Raw genomic sequence first — 20,911 nt, forward strand, 5'->3', positions numbered from 1 at the left:
GCATTTTAAGTATTCTGCTCAGTTCGTAGACGTGCGAACAAGCTAGAAAATAAACGCATCGACGTGTGTGTCTGTCTGTTTGTTTGTGAGATGTATACATCGTGTACGTGTACACCAGACTCCTCGGGCCAAAAAAAAAAAAAAAAAAGAAACCTTAGAATGCCAGGATTGGACTGCAGTCCCCAATTTCAAGTTACTTCCGTAAGCAAAGAATGTCGGCTAGGCTTTATCGCGCAGCCAGAGGAGTATATGCGCGTAATGCTTCAAATTGCGTGCGCTGAATGGCCTTGATTGGCTTTCGTTACTACGAGAAAGTCGTCGCTGGGAGATGACATTTGGACATCACCTATGCTTCCGGTTCCTGCTTCCTTGTGTTGCTTTCCATGTAATCACATGCTAACGGTTGTTTTGGAGTTGTCTTATTAGTACCCATAGCTTTAACGCTTTGAATTCATTTCAGTCGAACATAACCTAAACGCACGGCCTTCGAGATTTGTTCTTGTCAAAGAGAATCCGTCAGTTACGCTTCAAAATGAATTGCAGTGTCATGAAGTTTGATGCCGCTTCGTAAACACAAATAGCTTGCATATAACTTTCTCTTTGTGAGAACGCTCAGCGATCAGCAGCTGCGCTGTTGCAGCCATCGAGTGCCGTGGCAAACTGAAGCGACTGAAGTTCTTTGACTAACCAGCGCCATCGCGAGCGGCATCAATGTCCATCGGGAGGCAAAACATGGCGGCCCCGCCGGACGCGAAAAAGCGTAAACAGAACGATGAAATCAAAGCAGGCGCAACCAGCCGAGCTGCCCACCCGGTGGATCGGCCGAAGCAGCGCCGCAACTGTCCCTACCTGGACACAATCAACCGAAACGTGCTGGACTTCGACTTCGAGAAACTCTGCTCGGTGTCGCTTTCCCGGATCAACGTGTACGCGTGCCTCGTCTGCGGCAAATACTTCCAGGGCCGTGGCACCAACACGCACGCCTACACGCACAGCGTACAAGTGAGCACGCTAGTTTTCCTGTGCGTATCCATAAGCACCGCTGCCACGATGATCTTCTTCGATCGCCCCCTGTGTCAGTGCATACCCAGCTGCGTGCTCTCGAATTCTGCTAGGGTCAATCGGTAATGCTCCGGGAGAGTTTGCTCGCCCGAACCACGTTTCTTGGTGCACACATGTAGAGTTAATTGACGGTTGAGTGTGAGGGAGGTGCTGGTGCTCAATTTCGGATGGTCGCGTGCTTTAGCTTGCATGACCGGCTCCGCTGTTGATGACGTTTATGTCAAGCAACCGAGGAATGGACTGCACACATGTGTCTTCTCTATACGTACACATAAGTATACAAGGACAACATACTGTGCGTAGCACATCATTATGCAGTGTAGTTCGATCCGTCGAGGTGTTCACTCTGACATAATTCTTTGCTTGTCTCATTTCTGCGTCATATTGTGCAGAAGTCACCAGTAAGCGTCGGCAGACAGTCGGCGTCCTCTCTTGTGGGTTATACTTGTTCGACCCATTTTTCGCAATGGAAACCTAAACGAACTCGCCCAAATGTGTATTCTTGGTAAAAGTAGGCATATCAGCAATTCACGACTGACCAACAGTGTAGATGAAACAAAAACAAGGCAAGTGGCAAACAAGTGACGAAAACTACTACTTTTACAAGAACATACTATTCAAATGACAGGCAAGATACCCATAACCCTCATTAGAAAACCCTTCTTATAACATTTCAACATAGTTAAACCTATGAGTTTTTTCTACAAAGATTCCTTTGCCTTGCGGGTCTCTGTACAAATTCTTTGGCTGGATAAAAAGCTCGCTGGTCTATTCCCAATGCAGGTGAGCCACCACGTCTTCCTCAACCTGCAGACGCTGCGCTTCTACTGCCTTCCCGACAACTACGAGATTGTTGACTCATCCCTGGATGACATCACATACGTCTTGCGGCCTACATTCACGAAAGAGGACATAGTCCGACTAGACACCAGCGACCGCCTGTCGCGCGCCTATGATGGGACGACCTATTTGCCTGGCATTGTGGGCCTCAACAACATTAAAGCCAATGACTACTGCAACGTCATTCTCCAGGCGCTCTCTCATGTGCCCCCACTTCGCAACTACTTCCTCCGCGAAGAGAACTACATGGTCCTCAAGAGGCCTCCTGGTGACATCAACGTCCTCTTAGTACAGCGCTTTGGCGAGCTAATCCGCAAGCTCTGGAACCCAAGGAATTTCAAAGTGAGCTCTTGCTGTGAGCAAGTGTTGCAGGTCTTCATAGCCTCAACACTCGCACTTTTCTTTTCCTTTTTAAAATGTCGTATTCTGTTAGAAATGTGTTGCATGTATTCAAGTTTTCTGCTGACTAGGATGTTTCTATACTCCACATTCATGCCAACACATTCGTATTGTGACATACAAGTTTTCTTTCTCTTGTACATAGAATGCATTCAGAGCTTGGGGCAGAAAATATTCCATGCAGCAAAAACTGTGTGTTCATTATGTGCTTTGTTAAAGGGGCACTGAAATGCCTTTTCATGGTGCCAAGAACTTGGTAAGAAAATTATAACTTCGAGTCTATATACAATGGTGCTACAAACGTGACAGCAAAATTTTACTTCACTGCATAACACAAGGAGCCTACAATCTCAAATAATAGATTGCTTGCTGCTCTCTCCTGTGGCTCTTGCAGCCCCTGCTCTCTTTTTGCTGTGTACTACATTAGTCAGGACACTACAGCCAGCACAATGACTCATAGATCCCACCTATTTGGCAGTTGTACATGACCATGATTCACACATGAGCAAAAGCTCATGTGCACCCTTCCAGATCTTCTAGAAGACAGTGATATGCTGGTTGTTAATGCAACCTGCCTGTCCTTCCAATACTCCTTTGTTGCTTTCAGCCACCTTTGTCACACACCAACCACGAAATATTGCCATAATTTCACCACAGAAAGAAGAACATTTAGAAATGTAGCAGTAGACAGGACACCACTGTTCAAGCTGCCCCACCTGAGGGAACTGATGAGTTGGGAGGGCATGGGGAAAGTAAACATTGCACTCTTTATATCGCCGTTCATGCGACATACTTTTGAAAAATTCCTTCGGGACTGTATTCATTGAACGCTATCGCTCATACAAGTGTGCTTCTCAGATGGACATGTTGCTAGGCTAGTAGGTGCTTATTTAGTGACGTGATGTAGCACGAGGGAACAACCACAAAGAAGAGAGACAGAATGCTCATGTGTTTCTCAGGTTTTAAGAAAATTGTTTCTGGACCCCTTTCAGCTATAGAAACTTTATTACTTGCCAGTACGGGCACATTCACATACACAATTGACAGAGGTCATGCAGCCAACCACGACTGGCAGCCAAGGAGCAACTTGTGGCTGCATATGTTCACACCAGTAAGCATGACCTACTTGACGCCACACTGAAATGTCTTGCAATGGTTGCTGTTCACATCTGCTCACACCGCCATCGCCACATAAAATAGGCTTCAGCGTATACATATGTCCTGCTCTTGCGTCGCTGAGTGGTTCGGTATGTTTGCAACTGCAGTCGCGGGGAACATCGAGCAGCTGACCCAAATATAGTCACATTTCAACCAAAGCGACCATTTGTGACTGGTTGCATTGTGACTGACTTGAACATGCGACTTCTGAAACTTGTCAGTGTGAATGAGCACTTAGAGTGCATGTCAAGTTAAGAAAAAGAAAATTAAAAATAAGTTGGAACACGTGAAATTACCTTTTTGTTGCATCTATGACATGGAAACTTTGTCTGCTTATCCTCTACATTCACCCACACACTCTGTAAAGCAAGGAGAGTGCATGTACTAGATTCTGACCCTGCTACCATTGAGGTTCCAGGCACCATAGTTTTGTAGCACCTGTGACAAGATAAACTTTCTGATAATAGGTGCAAAGTGCACGAGTAACAAGTTTTTTCTTGCATACAGGCAACTCTTAAGTTACTACACCGCTGGCATATCCCATTTAGACATGAGGCAATTCTGTTAGCTGGAAGAGTAGTTTCACCCTATCTCTTGTATCTTCTGCAGACGACACCAGAACAGACTGGAAAGCTTTATTCTTTCAACAAGTTTTATGTCTTTAAGCTTGAGCACTATGTCGGAACTCCTTTCAGATACAGATACAATATTTCAGATACAGGAGCTAAATTCACTATTTCATATAGATCTCCTCAATATTGTCACAAACACATTGTTTGGTTTTGCTAGTGACCCTTCTTTACTGAATTATCACTGTTATTTAGTTGTGGCTCGGTGCAAGACTTGATTACTGTACTGAAATTTGTTGAATATTGTTGTTAATTTCATAGCAAGGGTCTTGTTCAGTCTGATTGTTCACCATGACATAAATAGTCTCGTACGTTCTCAAACATGTCATCAGCAATGATTACTCTGGAACATCTGGGGATGCTTGTATAAATAGCAGATGGACTTGACCCAACAGTTTAGATATCGACGACTATGCTTGCCACCATCATTATGCTATAAACGTTGCTGTTCTTTGTGCGCACAAGTTCACCCAAGAAAGAGTGAGATACTTGATTCACAGTTTTTCCAGTGTTCCTTGTTTCACCATCACTGCAACACTACAGTATCAACCAGCCATTCAAGAAATTTGCCAGGTCTGAATATTTGTTGCCAAAAACAAATAGCCTACTACAAGGCCACATACTGGCTCTACCAGCAACTGCTCACTTTCTTTTTCCCATTTACTATCACACTCATTATGAGCTACAATGTGAAAGCGCTTGGCAAAGCGATTGCGTGTTGTAGCTTATGCTGAGTACGATACTATTACCTAAGCTACAGTCATTCTCTTAGAAGTGGCATACCAACAATTCCAAATTGTCACAACTGTTAGACTAACAGATGTTTATGAGATTGTGTGCCATGCATGCCCACCTTCTAGGTGTCAGTAACAGATTAGGTAACGGGCACCAATACTCACCATTGTTACTGAGTGGCTGTAGGGTTCTGCTGCTTAACATGAAGCTGCAATTTGATTTTCAACCATTGCAGTCTCATTTCGATACAGACAGAATGGTCCGAAGCATTGGGTACACATTAAAGAACATTGAGATGTTCATTATGGCCTATTCTATCTAGTCTTGATCAGCTCAGTGTGCCCTTTGGTTTTGCTTATACATAGTGCTTTCTTTGCTATGCCCGTTCCTGCAGGCACATGTGAGCCCCCATGAAATGCTGCAGGCTGTGGTGTTGTGCAGCAAGAAGCGCTTCCAGATCACGCAACAGGGTGACCCCATCGACTTTCTCTCCTGGTTTCTCAATAGCCTGCACATGGCGCTCAATGGCACCCAGAAGACCAGCAGCAGCATTGTCTACCGCACATTTCGCGGCGGCATGAATGTCTACTCACGCAAGGTGCACTTTGCAGAATAACACATTTTCCTGCCTCTTCTGCTAGTACTCAGCACAAGGTCTTGGGTTCGATACCTAGCTGCTGCAGCCGTGTTATTATGGGGTGTGCAAATGCACCTGTGCCCAGAGCATTGGACCCATGTTGAAGATGATCAAATTTAAACAGGCAGCCCTCCACTGCAGTGCCTATCATAACCATTGTGAGGCTTTGTGGCATTAGGATCAATCATTCAAGTCAATCTTAATAAAACAAGCACAAATGCATGCATTTTTATTTAGCACTGCATGGTGCTAAACACTATGATAAGCACGGTCGCTATCTGAAAACAACTGTTTTGTTGTTTTGCTGCACTCTGGTGGTGATATTGTTAATCATTTTCATTAGTACAATGCAGTGGACATCTGCGTATACATTTACTCCTATCTTCTTATGCCTAGCGTAACCCATTTCGAATTTCTTTTTTTGTATTTTTTCAATATGTATTTCTTTTTAAGTACATATTGCAGTAATGTTCAGTTCAGCAGGAGCAGGAGTGGACGAGAAGCAAAAAAAAACAAAAGCATGTGAAGTACAAAACTGATGCAAAAGCAACTGCAGCCGCACAGCGTACAAGGTTACTCTGATTATATATAAACTCAAGGCAACATTCATTGCTAAGAACAATGAAATATAGGTAAGATGCCTGGTTACCTATGCACTCAGCGCTGTGCTAGACACTATGCTAGAGCTTTTACAAATTCAGACAGCGACAATGGCCTAGTTGTGCCAAGTAATTAATTATTACTCTTACGCCTAATGTAAATGCATTTTGAATATCCTCTTTCTTATATATTTTCTCTCACACTCTCTCTTCCTTCACTTTATTCAAGCAGGACGTAATGTTTTCAGGAACATTGAGGTTTACAGTAATGAACAGGGGTCAAACAAGAAGTGTCATGGCTCTGATGAAGATAAGCACCCTTGTTAGAACATTAGCTCCAGTGAAATTCCTCTTAAAGCGTTAAAGAGTTAAAGCACTCTTGATCACTTGACCATATTTAGTTGCATTTGGGTACAGATTATGTTTGCTATATAAGCTATGATGTTTTCAACGAATCATAGGTGTGAGTCAGTTCTCCGTGTTCATGGTTTCTTTCCATTCCCACATTTGTAGTTCTGGTTTCCAGTGATGAACAATGATGTACTGTTTTGTCCAGGTCATTCCCGTGGAGATGACAGAGGCTGAGAGGCGGGCTGCCCTGCGCACCACCGAGTATGACGAGAAAGTCGAGAGTACTGGCTTTATGTACCTGACCGCAGACCTGCCTGCACAACCTCTGTTCAAGGATGAGCTTCGGGAGAATATCATCCCTCAGGTGAAACCAGTGTGTCAACAGCATTTCAGACACTCCGTTGACCTGTGAAGTGTGTGAAGCAGCTAGACAGCATCAGCTAGGTAAAATATTATTGCCCTGTGCGTACTTGAGAGCCCGTGAAGCTATTCTAGACGTGTTATACCAGGGGCACATTAAAAGAAAGCTGTCATTTAGACCTGGGCCATTTCTGCAGATAAGGTACTTTGCTAGGTAAAGCAACAAAAGTTCCCAAATAATTGCACTACCTATCTAAAATGTGCTAATCAACTTTTTAATTACTGACTTCAGGGCACATATTGTAATTGCAGAGTTGAAACAAAGCAGTAGTGAAGTCATGTGTGCTTGGCAGGAATCCTATGATTCACACCACTTTAGAGATACGCAACCTTAAAATGTGCCATGAAATACATTGGCGTTCCAGCTAAGTTTCCCATAAGCATGCCTCCAGCCCGCTGCAGCTATGGCGTAGTGGTTTAGGCATTGCGTTGCTTAGCCCGAGGGCGTGGGATCCAATCCCAGCCACGGCAGCCACATTTCGATGGGGGTGAAATGCAAAAAACTCATGGGGTACCGTGGCCTGGGTGCACGTTAAGGAACCCTAGGTGGTCAAAATTAATGCAATCTCCCAATGTGGTGTGCCTCATAATTGTCTCGTGGTTGTGTCACATAATACCCCAGAATTTTTTTTTTAACATGCCTCTAACAGTTCAGGGTAATCTTAACTAGATTGCCGAGACAGTTTTTAGCAGGTTTTGGATATGGATATTCCAAAACTGCTGCTAGTTGGGTTCTTCAAATTTGTAATCACAACATTTACCCTAATGTGAGAAAATTAATAGTTAGCACATTTCAGTTAATTAGCAAATCTATTGTTGATATTTTTCTTGCTGATAATGTCTGCCTAGTCACATAGTCTATCTGTGAATACAGTAGTGACCTAGTATGACAATAATTTTTAATGTTCTGCATAATAAAGAACACCCAGTAAACACAAGAGCCAACATTCCACTAGGGTCTACTATGGAAGGGAGTTTTCTGTGGACACTTATTAGTACATTGAACATGACTTTAGTCAAATAACTGTGCCTTCATCTTTGATAAAACTACTGAAGCATTAACTTCATGGCTTTTTTATATTAGCATTATCGTTATGGCTAACTCGCTCATTAGAACTTCTCGCATGTAAGTGCATATGCTAGCCATCATTGCTCACCTGTGGGAACTCTTCATAGAAGCCCCAAAGCTCTCATATTGCATTAGCCCTTGATCCTTCACAATGATAAATTAAATGTGTAGCAGCTGTCAGAAAATCAACTCAACAGTTATAATTGTCTTAGCAACCATTGATTCCTGCTGCAAAGCCTATCTCAAGGCTTAGACTCTGAAAGAATGTACGTTTCGGCATGCTGGTGTCCCATCTTAGCCTTTTAGCTCACAAAAAAAGATACAGAGGCAGTATGAAAGACTTATACAATATAACAGATAGAGCACTTTGTCTAAAGGCTCATTCACACTGGCGACTGACAGTGGTCGTGCGACCAAGTTGGTCGCAAATGGTTGCTTTTCTTGAAAAGTGACCATTTTGGGCCAGTCGCTCGCTCCTCGATTTTTCAGTCACACGACCGTGGTCACAAACTGATAAACCAATCAGCGGCGCACCGGAAGTGATCTTTCATGTGTCTGCATCCAGCCTGCTCCGGCGCCGCGGCAAATTCCGCATAGATTCCGAGAGTTCTCACTGAGAATGATAATCTCCGGGATTGCGACTTGCGGGTCGCACTCAGCCGGTGTGAACATCAGTCGCCTTCGGTCGCTTTTTGGTTGCGAGTCGCAAATGGTCGCGCGACCTCCGCAAGTCGCCGATGTGAATGAGCCATAAGTATTTTATACTGTGTGTGTGCGCGCGTGTGTGTGTGTGTTTCTTTCCTTTCTTTTCTTCTTTTTTTACTGAAAGGCTAAATCAAAGCTCATATCCTCTCTGTCTTGCCAGGTGCCACTTTTTACTATTCTCTCAAAGTTCAATGGGACCAGTGAGAAGGAATACAGGACGTACAAGGACTCGACACTCAAGCGCTTTGAGTTGACCTCGCTGCCACCGTACCTCATCCTCTACATCAAGCGCTTCACAAAGAACACATTCTTTGTCGAGAAGAACCCCACTATTGTGAACTTCCCCATAAAGGACGTTGACCTGGGTGAACTGATAGCTGTGAACGTGCCAGATGCTGCTGAAGGAACCTACGTTTACGACCTCATTGCCAATGTTGTGCATGAGGGTGAACCTGGATCAGGGAAAGGAACATACAGGTTGGTGGTCTTCACATAGCTTGGTGTTTTAAAAGGACACTGAGGAGGAAATTAAGCTAAAATCAAGTAGCAAAGTACAGTTTTACAATACCCAGAAAAGGTGTACTTATTTTGAAAGGCAACTTTGTCAGCCAGAAAACAAGCAAAAATGAAGATAGGTGGCATAGCTGCTTTCAAGAAAGTTCCCACACTAGGTAGCTGTGATGTCGGGGATTTTGATGGCGTATGCTCAGGTGTAGTCGATCTTTTGTTGGTAAAAATGGACTACCTTGTATTTTAAACAAGTCAGAGATCAAACTTGGAGAATTTCAGAACATTTACTGAGATTTTTACAACAGCCTGAATACAAGAAAATACCGTATTTACTTGCATAACAAATGCCCTTCTTTGCAGAAAAATTTGCACTAAGTTCAGGGGTGCATTCATGATGCGGGGTAAAATTTGGAGTTATGTTTTCTCTGCGGCCATCGCTAAAATGTAGGAGATACACAGTACGATTCATTGTTCGATACGGCATTTAACGTATGGGAACTGAGGCTGGATCCGAGGCGTTTTGCCATGGCGTAGTGCTGGATCGGGCACATAATGTGCAACAAAAGTAGGAGACATATGGTAGGATTTGGCTGCCATTCTGGCAAGTCTAATGCTGTTTTGGATGCTGAACTGTGCTGTGCTGTGTGTCTCCTACTTTTATCGCACAACAGGCATCCAATCCGGCGCTACAGCACGGAAAAACGCTGTATCGGACACTGAATCGTACCATGTGTCTCCTACTTGACAGCAACTAGTTTGGGGTTCGATCATGGTGCAAGGGTGAATAAAAAAATTTCACTTTTTGATTGGAAAAGTTGGGTGTGCATTCATTATGCAAGTAAATATGGTACTTTGAGATCGCTGATGTCACACCAATGTGCGAGCACTGAAGTTGCTGTGTAAAAACTAAAAAAAGGCCAGTTTGCTCTTCCCTTTATTTCTTCTTTTTTTTTTTTGCATTAATCATACTCTTGCTGCAATATTAACAAGAATATAATTTTTAAAAATCAGTATGAACAAATTTATTGTTTTTCTTTAGGTGTTACTTTAAGGTGAAGCTGTATTATGGGAAGTTCTAACTCTTTTGCGTCCATGTCCATGCCAAATTGCCGCTATTAAGGTGAGCGGGTTGGAGAGTGCCCTAGTGATTGCTATGGACACACAGCACAGATACGAGACACCTGCTGTTTCAGTGAGGAAGTACCATAACTGTGAGAAACAGCAACAAGGCTACGAAGGCTGCAGTGGATTGGTTTTGATGAACAAATATATATTTGAATAGGGAAATCAGAGGTATCCCCAAGCCAAAGCTTCCACCTCACATCTTTGGTGCAGCTGTGAAAGTGCAGGTCTTTCCAGCCGTGTACATTTGAACCTCAATATAACAAGCACAGATAACAAGCTCCGATCAGATAGAACGAACTAAACATAAAGTATTTCTCACCGATATCAGCATGTAATGAATAAATTCCTATAAGGAATATTGAATACAATTATGGTATTTTTCACTGGGTGTGACTTCGTTATAACAAGGTTTGATGATATGTCCTTGCGAAAAATTTTTGGTGCTTACAAATACAGTCACATCATCTCTCTGGAGTTTGTGAATGATGTAAAACTGTACAGCCGGTAATTTATGACGCCCTTAGCAGTGGTGTAGCCAGGGTGGGGGGAAGGTGCTATCGAGCTTCAGCCTCTCCCCCCCCCCATTTTTCCTGCTGGCGCCTTGCTCTCTTTTATGCCTGGCACATCGCCTCTGAATAAAGGCACATATACTTCGAACGCACGGCCTGGACAAGTGAAGGATGGTACACGCCTTCAGGCAGACCAAGGGCTTGCTCAAGGTAATAGTTGTATTATGATGCACTAATAGGGAATAATGGAACCTTAGACCCTTCAAAAAAAATCCTGAATATGTGCCTGACCCCTAAGATGCATAATGTGGGATCCACCATTGGGTTATGGAGCCTCAACCGAAACCTTAAAAAGAACTGCTGCGGTAAATGTGTTAGACATGACTCCTATGTCCAGGAAATGCTAAGCAGTGTCATGCAATTCAGTCAAAATTTTTCCTATGGCCCTTTTGTGTTGAACACAGGTTCTTGTCAGGTCACCATAGCTAAGCTGCACATGACCTCAGTCAAAAGGAGGAGGACCGCCTGGGAATGCTGAGCACTGATGGGTCTCTCTTCTGCTGCTGGGTAGTTCAGGCATCAACCTTGAATGTGACAGTCTAGCATCCATCTAAAGTTACTTCTTCCCATTATTATATTGTTTAGTACTGCCCTTATGCAATTCTGATGCTCAATTTTTCAATTAGATACCCACTACAGTATAATATAATGTTTGTTAGAATTGAGTACAAAGCCAAAAATGCAATGGCTGGCATCCAAATCTCGCCTCCAATTTCGAATTTCACCTTCTAATCTCAAAGGCCATGCTGTGTCATTCTTCAGGAACCAGGGTTTACTTAGAGCACCAGAAGTTTGCGACCATGTTATGGATGGAATCAAAGATGACATGTTCTGGGCAGTTCATAGTATAATAATAAGGTCTCTGAAGTGGCAATGGATGATGTCCATTCTACTGTGGCTCAAATGCAAGAAATTTGGTTTTTCCAAATTAGAAACATATCATAATTTCTCTCTGTGACCATGAAAATCTGGTGAGGGAACAATCAAGGGTACCGCATTATGCGTTACTTGAAGTACGAATATCGGGTCACACATTACAATCAAGCACATTGCATTTTCCATCCCTGACCAAAAAAAGTCAGATGCACATTTCAATTGAGGGCATGTTAAAATTGAGTAAATCTGGTAGTCTGAGTAGAATAGTTTGCTCATCTTGTTTTAAAGAAGTACTGAAATATATTTTTGAAGTTGAAAAAGCTCTTGAACACGCGTCTCACATGTCGAAACTTGACGCATAGCAAGTACGAAGGTTGAGACAAACTTATAGGATATTCTAGTTTAATTCGCATTTGATCTCGAAAGGCCAGACCTGGCATCACTGATGTTATCTGAGTCATGATGACGTCGGTGTCATGATTCATGACATTGTGACAAACAGCTAAATTTACTTATGTCGGGAAGCGATTAAGCTAGGCAGGTTGACGTTCATAAAAATTAAGGAAGTGGGCTATAAGTATTTCTTCTGCTTGTGCTTTTGGTTTGTGGCAGTGGCAGTGATTGCAAAAATAGAGTGAGCTAGTGTATTGTAATGTCACAATGCATTCGGTGACATTACACGAATGCATCGTGTGATGCATTCGTGTGACTGGGCACCAAAACTGGGTACTGGGTACCAAAAGTGAAACTGGTTCTTAGAAACAAGATTTATAGTGAATTATTTGAGGCACTTTGACTCTTGCCTGTGTAACTCCTAGGGTTTAGCTCTTTCCCTATCATGGGGAAAGTAGCTGCATTATGTAGGTTACACTAGATTTCTTTTTCTTTTTTTAAGGAAGCATTACGCTTATAATTTTATGTAATCCATGAAAAGAAGGTGGAAGAAATGTGCTTTTCAGGTATAAAAGTTTTATTAGCAAGCTCTATGCAGTAACATAAATTTTTAATTGCCAATAACAAAATTGTAGAGTAAAATTGAATGAAACTTCTTCAAATAGGCTTGCACCTAAAGATAAGAAGATGCTATGAAGATCTTGAAATACACAAGACATTTTGCCATTCAATAGTCACTTTCTCTGAAGAAATCATAATTTTGTCTTAAACAGTACTTCCAGTACTATAAAAAATTTGCTGGAAGCCCTATAATTGTGTGTGCCATGTGGCAAATCAATTCCTTAATGTAAAACACAGGGCACGGTTGAAAGTCTTGCAGCATTTTGTTGCAGCTTTTGCTCGGTTTTGCTAGGGTTGTATTCCTTGAAATTCTAGTGTGTGTTCATTTTAGCTGGCTGGTGCTGAGTGGCTTCAGCCGGTGGAAGGGACCAACTTGTGGTGCATCCACCGTCATTGCTCTCCGAATTAAACTCAGACCAGAGGGCAGCACCCTCTGACTTGCTGCTGCTCAGGCTGCCGAGAAAATTGACCGCAGACCAACAGAATCACGAGAGTGGTGATATCTGGGAGTGCGCACAGGGTTTTCGAGGGTGACCATTTTCACGTTCAAACTCCCGTGCCTTCCAAGCCTGTTCTAAAATTTCCACCATGCGGATAAAGTGTGAACTCATAAAAAACGAAACTGTATATCCTATACTATAAGTTAAATGGCACAGTGGGCTTGTGTGTGCTGCGGAAGGTCTAAAAAACGGCGCTCGAAACCGTCGTTAGTGGGCTAAAATTGCTCAATGAGCGCTGTAGGGATTGAGTTGAAGAGCGCAAACGTCAGGCAGTGAGAGCGCCACACTGCAGTGTGCGCCATAGCCTCAGTTATGCTTTGGGATGTTGGATCCCAAAACTTGACTTTCAGAACTTTCTAACCTTATTGGGAAAATAGGCTTAGGCTGAAGTGCTGTATTTACTCTATTCTAATGCACCCTCAATTTTCACATTTCGAGAAATGCAATATGCCATAGCCATGATTGTTCTCTTGCCACATTTCTACGGTATAGGTGGTGTGCAGTGACGACAAACTTTCAATGCTCACACCACTTTTGGGCACCAGCAGTACAGCTTTCAATATTGAGCCGTTGGATTGGGACACTGTCTATTGTAGTTTTGGGTTCTTACTCGATTCTAATGTGCAGGTGATAATTCAGTGAATTTTAACGAGAAAAAAGTGCGCATTAGAATCGAGTAGATACAATAATTGTTCTCACGTGCTTAGTCACTGTTTGTACATCGTTCAGCACTTTCAAATGAGCATGTTTGGATGCTGGTGAAGTGAGACATAAGCAAATTATTGTACATTCTTGGTTAATCGTGAAAGATAACTTGCAGCAGGCTCAGTCAATTGCCCGTTTGTTTTCTTGGTGTGCTTGATCGTTGAATAATGCCCAGGTTGCTTTTGTAGTAACCGCATACATTCACACCTATGCAGGGCTCACATCCTGCATCGTGGTTCTGGGAAGTGGTATGAGCTACAAGATCTCCACGTCACCGAGATCTTGCCACAGATGATCACACTGTCAGAAGCCTACATACAGATATGGGAGCGGAGGAGAAAAAAGCTGGCAGCATCAACATCTGAGTAGCCTGTTCTCAAAGTGCATCCTATATTGATGACATCTTAGTTTGCTCATCTATGAATAAATGTAAAGTTGTTCTACTTGCAGAATTGAAGGAGTGCATATTTGTGCGCATCCGCATAAGGGGTGGAATATTGACACATGTAAGGCTACGCTACGTTGGTAGGTTATTCACTTTTGGAATATCAAATAAGTCTATCTTTCTGTAAAAAGAGGCTTACTGAAAATGGCACAAAGCATAAGATGGGTGGCAACACCACTTTGAAATTCCTGCATGGTTCTGTGTGAAACCATCCTTTCTTTTTTGGTAGGGTGAGAGGCGTTCTCAAGGCTAAATAACTATTTACTGACAAAGCTAGATAACATAGCATTCTAAAGTATGCAAATGTACACCCAGTAATTTTGGGAGCCTTTCCCGCACAAGAAAACAACTGATATACTCAAAATTGCAATGAAATCTACATCTTCACATTGATATCAGAGCCACGGTTTGAGCATGCTGTCCAACTGGAGAGGTTTGGCCTTTGCTTCCACTAATAGACTTAACAAGTACGAGTAGAGTTTTTAACAAGTATTTTACCTGGATCGAGCAATTTAGTTTTTTTAACATCTAAAAAAATGTGCTGTCAGAGGCAACTAATCTAAAACATATAAGTTAGTTTAGATAGCCGAGTGGTCTTTCATCATCAGCAGCAGCAGCCTATTTTTTTGTCCACTGCGGGATGAAGGCCTCTCCCTGCGATCTCCAATTACCCCTGTCTTGCACCAACTGATTCCAACTTGTGCCTGCAAATTTCTTAATTTCATCACTCCACCTATTTTTCCGCCATCCTTGACTGCACTTTCCTTTTCTTGGCACCCATTCTGTAACTATGATGGTCCACGCATTACACAGACTGCACAGCTCCCTTTTTTTCTCTTAATGTCAACTGGAATATCGGCTATCCCTGTTTGCTCTCTGATCCCTCTTAATGTTAGTATGCATTTAATTTCATCAGGTTTCCATGTTGGTACATATAAATTAAATTTATACATTTAGGTGCGACTGTCTGGTCAAGAGGTTAGTAGTAGAATGCCTGTTCGATTGCTGCTCCGCAGTTGGTTAGCTGGACTTTGATGTACTCAATGCCAGCGTAAACAGGATCGTTTATCAATTTTGAACCAGGCAGACTTGCTTTGACATGGGGGTTGTAATATATAGCTCTTTCACTCATGTAACCCACCACTGGTCAAGACCTTTGCATTTGGTAGCAAACCTTGCAAAGGAAAGAAATGTATGTAAAGTCACAACCAATAGTTTGGAGGCTAATCATGTCGCAAAAATTTTGTTTTTGTTTGCAGTCTGGGCTTGCCGGCTGAAATTAATTGGTACCGCCTTTGTGTTCTACCAGTGCAGTGTATTGAAGCAATCCCAAGTTATGGAGCTGTGCTTGAATGAATATTAATTTTTTGTAGAAGTCGCGGTCTCCAAACTTTTGCTTGCAACGGCCCATATAAGATGCACAGCATAATGAAATCTCCAAACCTCTCACAACAATTGTCACAAAGAAATCCTGGGAAAAAAAATGTTCATAGAGCAGTCTCCTGAAGCCCTCAAGCATTTAGTGAGCTAGTAAAGAAAATTTAACAATATACGCTCAACCATGACCTTTTCTTTCTTAGACTGAGGTGCACAGTGCCAGCACACACTGCAAAGGAAATCAGATGGGATGTCTCACTTAGATGAATAGCAGTAAGGACTGTGGTGGTGATTTGTTGGGCAGAGCTTAGAAGGAGTTGTTTATGGTGGTTTAGTATATAGTACATAATTGTGCCCTGAAAAAGGATTTTGTAGCAGTCACCATAATGTGGGTCACAAGGAGAAGTAGGGAGCCTAGTAACAAATATTCCGTGCTTAACCCTTTGAAGGTCGATTTTTTTCGCCAAATGCAGGGTCCAATTTTTAATTGTGGATTTAAAATCTTCAGGCTGGCCTATTTCGAAAAAAAATTAAATTTTTTTTATAGTGACCATAAAATGACAAAAAAAAACTTTCCATAGGTAAACATCCATTGTCTATTCATGAATACAGCTGGGCTTCCATAAATACTTATATTAAAAATAAAAAATTACATACACTGAAATAGGTCTATTCTGATTCGACGCATGGGTAGTACTCCGCATCAGAGGAATCGCCACTCGACTCACTTTCAGCAAAGCAACCAGCACGCGCGCCCATAGTGTAGTCGAATCGTGTATGTGAGTGCATGCAAGAAAACTCTATGGTTATGTACCCGTCAGTAAAACCAAACAAGTCCGAAACTTGTAGTAACCTGTGTTGATTGCAGTAATTCTTCGTTGCATCGCCAACGAGGGGCAATCAGTTTTCGCAAGCCAAGTCTCGAGAAAAGAAACGCAGGCATGGCAGCATCGTTTGTATACAAAGGCATCGTTAGTACCCACCCGTGAACAGATGTAATTACACGCCTGTGAGCAACAGACAGGCGAACACGTAGTGGTGACCATTTGACCATTTTGGTGACCGGATTAGACATCAGTTTTTAGAGGCGCAACGAACGGAAACAGCCTGCGAGACTAAACCAAAACTAACCGCAGCACAACTGCGGATGCACAAACATTCACTAAAACGCCAGTCTAAAGAAGCCATGGAATGAAAACCAAGAGACTAAGGAGCAAATAAATAATTACTTCTATTCACACAGGGTGGCAGAACTTGTTGGGGAAGAACAAGTTAAAAAATTGGCGCATTTTTCAAAGATAAGGATGGCACCGTAAGTATACAGCATCGACCATTTGGGACTTGTTTGCGGCGCCATATATTTATGGTATTGCCCATCAAAGGGTTAATTGACACCATAAGACCAGGCAGTCATAATTGATCCGGAGCTGTGGCATCTCTCTTAGCCCCTGTGTCTCTTGATCTGCATCCATCAATTAATCAATCAGTCAGTCGCTTACCTTCTGGACACCAACAAGCAGGGAGACGTGCCTGTCACTCATCTCCTGTCCTGAGTAGAGCAGGTCGGCAAGTGTGGTGACATGCGAGGCGTCACGCAGAGGCACGTGCAGCAACGGTATGAGCTCGAGGAACACCTCCTCGTCAGCGATGGACACCTCACTGCGGGGCTCACGGTCAACGCTCAGCACCAAGTGGAATGGGCTGGACACATTGCATGGCGGAAAGGAGAGGGGGTGACTCAAAATTGCTGTTCTCAGTAATTTTATTTCTACATTCCGTACAAGAGGAACACGGCATTATAATTATGGCAGATTAGCGCAAATTAATACATGGACACTGAAAACAAAGTGGACAAGGATGGGCATTTTGTTCTTCAATGTCAATGTATTCATTTGCACTAACCTACCATAATTATAATGCAAGGCCAACTAGACCAACAGTCAGTCCTCCTGAGGGAACTTAGCAATCTTGAACACGTTACATGCAAAAAGTACCCATTTGCAATTACATCACTCAAAAATGTAATTGATTACAATGACCAAATATTGCTCCGCAAAAGTAACTAAACAAATAATAAAAAGCAATTTGTTACTTTTACGTTACTTTCCTCCCAACTTTTACTAACGTTGCACAAGCAAATAAAACAGAATGAGCTGGCCTGGCTCTTTCAGTGCACCCTCTGCAGCTCTGCAGATGTTGTTTATCTGTACAATCAATTGCTTTTCAGAACTTTTGACAGCCATCTTACATCATTTTCTTGGGAAGACCATCCTCAGCAACAGTTAAAACTCTCTCAAGGTGTGCGCTGTAGGGAAGGGCACTGTTGTAACATGCGAACACCAGAAGTGGAAATTGCCAAACAACGGTCAAGAACTATCCAATGACAATGGGAAAGCCGAAGTCTAAACTCACTGAATGTGAGCGTTCTGACATGGCGACTGTTGTGCCATATACACTGAAGTCCATTTATAGCCTTACCACATATATCACATATATCCGTTATAACGATGAGCAGACTTTAGTTTGTCAACATATACATTAGGGCTATGAGAAAAAAAAAACATATATAATGATACATTATTCACCACATATTGGATATAGCAATCAAAATTTTACCTTCTGGATGGCGTTTTCCATGCTGAATAATCGTGAAATTTGCATTCCTAACTTCCCCTTAAACAAACGATACTAAGACGGGGCGATGCGTTTGCCTACGCTAGTTCATATCTGCCACCATTGCTAGTTGGCGCAGCACGCCACGAGATGGCGCCAGCCGCTTCGCATCCGACACCAGACGGGGAAATTACCGAACAACGGTCAAGAACTATCCAATGACAATGGAGAAGCTGAAGTCTACACTCACTGAATGTGAGTGTTCTGACGTGGTGACTGTTGTGGCCACATACAGTGTAGTCCACTTGTAGCCATACCACGTATAACAATTTATCCGTTATAACGATGAGCCGATTTAAGAGTGTCAACTTATGCATTAGGGTTATGAGGAAAAAAAGACATATATAACGATGCGTTATTCATCGCATATCTGATATAACGATCAAAATTTTACCTTCTGGATGACATTTTCTATCACTGAACATGACACTAGGCAGCTACAATTGCTCACTTCTGACAGGCGAAACGGCTCTTAAGTGGTTTTGGTCATACGTGTCCTCGCTGGACAGGAAGGCAGCTGTTCCACAGAATGAGCATGAGGAAACTCGTTTGCCCATCACAGGTCTTGGGAAGAACCTCATGGAGCATATTCATAGACTATATCACCTTGGGCTTGAACAGCCTGTGCGCGGCCCCAAGATGACTGACAAGTTGGAAGATTATTGCTACAGTAATGAGCTTGTGAAATGGAAGGTGTTGCAGATGGCCCTGGACAGGGCACTCACGCACATTGGAGTGCAGACAGCAAAGGGACTGGATGACGTACCTACCGGTCTTATTAAGTGACTGGGAGACACTGTACGGGATCACCTTGCTAATATTTTTTTCTCGCATTGTGGCAGGCAACCCAATTCCTACAGACTTGCTGACTGGAAGAGAGTGCCTCATATTAAACAAAGGTGGAGATGCTGATGTTATATGTGATTACAGATCGTTGACAGTGACAAGCATCCTACACCATATCTTTGCACAAATCCTCAAGATGTATATGAGTGCACGGGCAGAGAACGATGACGTGCTAACAGAGCCACAAAATTGGTTTCGAGCTGGCAGGCGCCTAGAGGACAATCCTTTTGTGCTGACTCAAACTGTGGAAGCAGCCCGCAAGGAGTTGAGAAGCCTCTATAGGTGTTTCTGGATGTATCAAAGACCTATAACAGTGTCCCCCATGATCACTTGTTCCACTGGATGGCAGACATTCATATGCCTGAAGTATGGATTGGTCTGTTACACCGGGTGTACAAAAACAACATGGTCCTTGTTAGCTTTGTTGGAGTCCAGTCCTAACCAGTAGTCGTGATGCAGGGAGTTGAGTAGGGGTGTCCAATGTCACCGATGCTATATATGTTGTGCATTTCTGGACTGGAGCGAGCACTTTTAGCAGCTGGAGGTGGCTTTTCCTTCGGGCACATGTACGATGGAATCCCCATGACTTGGAAGCTGCCTAGCTTAGTCTACGTTGGCGACATAGTCCTCCTAGCAGATAGCGCAAATGACCTTCAACAGCTGGTCACACTTTCTGCAACGTGCCTACAGCACCTCGCCCTTAGCTTTAATGCCAGAAAATCTGCCGTGTTGGTGCTCTCAGGCCCACAGCCCAATGCCAACATGCACCTGCCTGGAGGTGAGCCAATACAGTGGGCCACAGAATACCAGTATCTAGGTGTGGTGTTCAGCAGAATAATTGACCTGCTGGCGACTCACGAGGAGAACCTACGCAAAACGTCACAGAGAGCAGCAAAGGTTCTACATCGGAAAAGCCTGTGGGGGTATAACCGCTTCCTGATTGTCCGAGACATGTGAAAATCTGTGCATGTCCCTGGCCTGGCTTTTGCAAATTCAGCTGTCTGCCTCACAGCAAAAACCAGGGAGTGGTTGGAGCGAGGGCAGTGAGGGGTGGGCCGTCTGGACCTTGACTGTTATGGGGTTATAGGAATCGAGGCCATTCAGGGTGATCAGGGTTGGTCCACATACAAGGCGCATGATGCAAGGAGCAAGCTCTCCTACGAAGGCGTCTGCACCTAATGGACGACACACAATGGCCCAGGCATGTGTTTAGATACACCTGCATAACAGGCCAACAAACCCAGTGATGCAGGTCGGTTCGATTTCTGCGCTGCAAATATCGATTTCTTACGAAACTAGTATGCGAGTACCAGGAGTCCAAGTGGGCAGTGGCTGTTAAGACACACGTGTCTGAAGAGGAGACCATGAGGTGGTGGAATGGAATGGTGGCAAAATTTGCTATATAGACGTACAACACTCACAAAAGCGACATTAAAATGGAGGAGCTGTACGATAACAGCGGTGGCAGTGTGCTCCTCTTTGAGGCACGAGCAGGAGCACTGCGCACACTTGTGCACCGGCACCACTTTGACCCGTCCATTGAACCCATATGTCGTACATTTGGCCTGGAGGAGGAAAACCTGGAACACATAGTCCTCCGGTGTGCCGGTTTGTGCCCACAACACAGAGAGGGCAGCACACTTCCGCTAGCGCTGGGACTTGGGAGC

General features: G+C 43.3%; 2 protein-coding genes across 2 annotated transcripts in view; one reads left to right on the forward strand and one right to left on the reverse strand.

The window, feature by feature from the left end:
- hdm (meiosis specific with OB domains hold'em) overlaps positions 1–20,911 on the reverse strand; it is a 47,214-nt gene that overhangs the window by 15,937 nt on the left and 10,366 nt on the right. The window contains exon 4 of the mRNA XM_075701008.1: positions 17,225–17,426. Coding sequence (XP_075557123.1) covers positions 17,225–17,426 — 202 coding nt within the window. The remainder of the gene's footprint in view (positions 1–17,224; positions 17,427–20,911) is intronic.
- On the forward strand, positions 701–14,355 carry Usp39 (ubiquitin specific protease 39). Its single transcript, XM_075701007.1, has 6 exons — positions 701–1,002; positions 1,846–2,244; positions 5,218–5,421; positions 6,616–6,774; positions 8,765–9,081; positions 14,119–14,355. The coding sequence occupies exons 1-6, from the start codon at positions 712–714 to the stop codon at positions 14,270–14,272; spliced, it is 1,524 nt and encodes a 507-aa protein (XP_075557122.1). The 5' UTR covers positions 701–711; the 3' UTR covers positions 14,273–14,355.

This window comes from Dermacentor variabilis, chromosome 8, assembly GCF_050947875.1.
Source record: "Dermacentor variabilis isolate Ectoservices chromosome 8, ASM5094787v1, whole genome shotgun sequence".
Taxonomy (NCBI): domain Eukaryota; kingdom Metazoa; phylum Arthropoda; class Arachnida; order Ixodida; family Ixodidae; genus Dermacentor; species Dermacentor variabilis.

Excerpts from the sequence above, each read along its gene's own strand:
- Usp39 (XM_075701007.1), top strand. The coding sequence starts at position 712 with ATGTCCATCGGGAGGCAAAACATGGCGGCCCCGCCGGACGCGAAAAAG. Across the intron at positions 2,245-5,217 it reads GGAACCCAAGGAATTTCAAA|GCACATGTGAGCCCCCATGA; the intron begins GTGAGCTCTTGC and ends CCGTTCCTGCAG. Across the intron at positions 6,775-8,764 it reads GGGAGAATATCATCCCTCAG|GTGCCACTTTTTACTATTCT; the intron begins GTGAAACCAGTG and ends CTGTCTTGCCAG.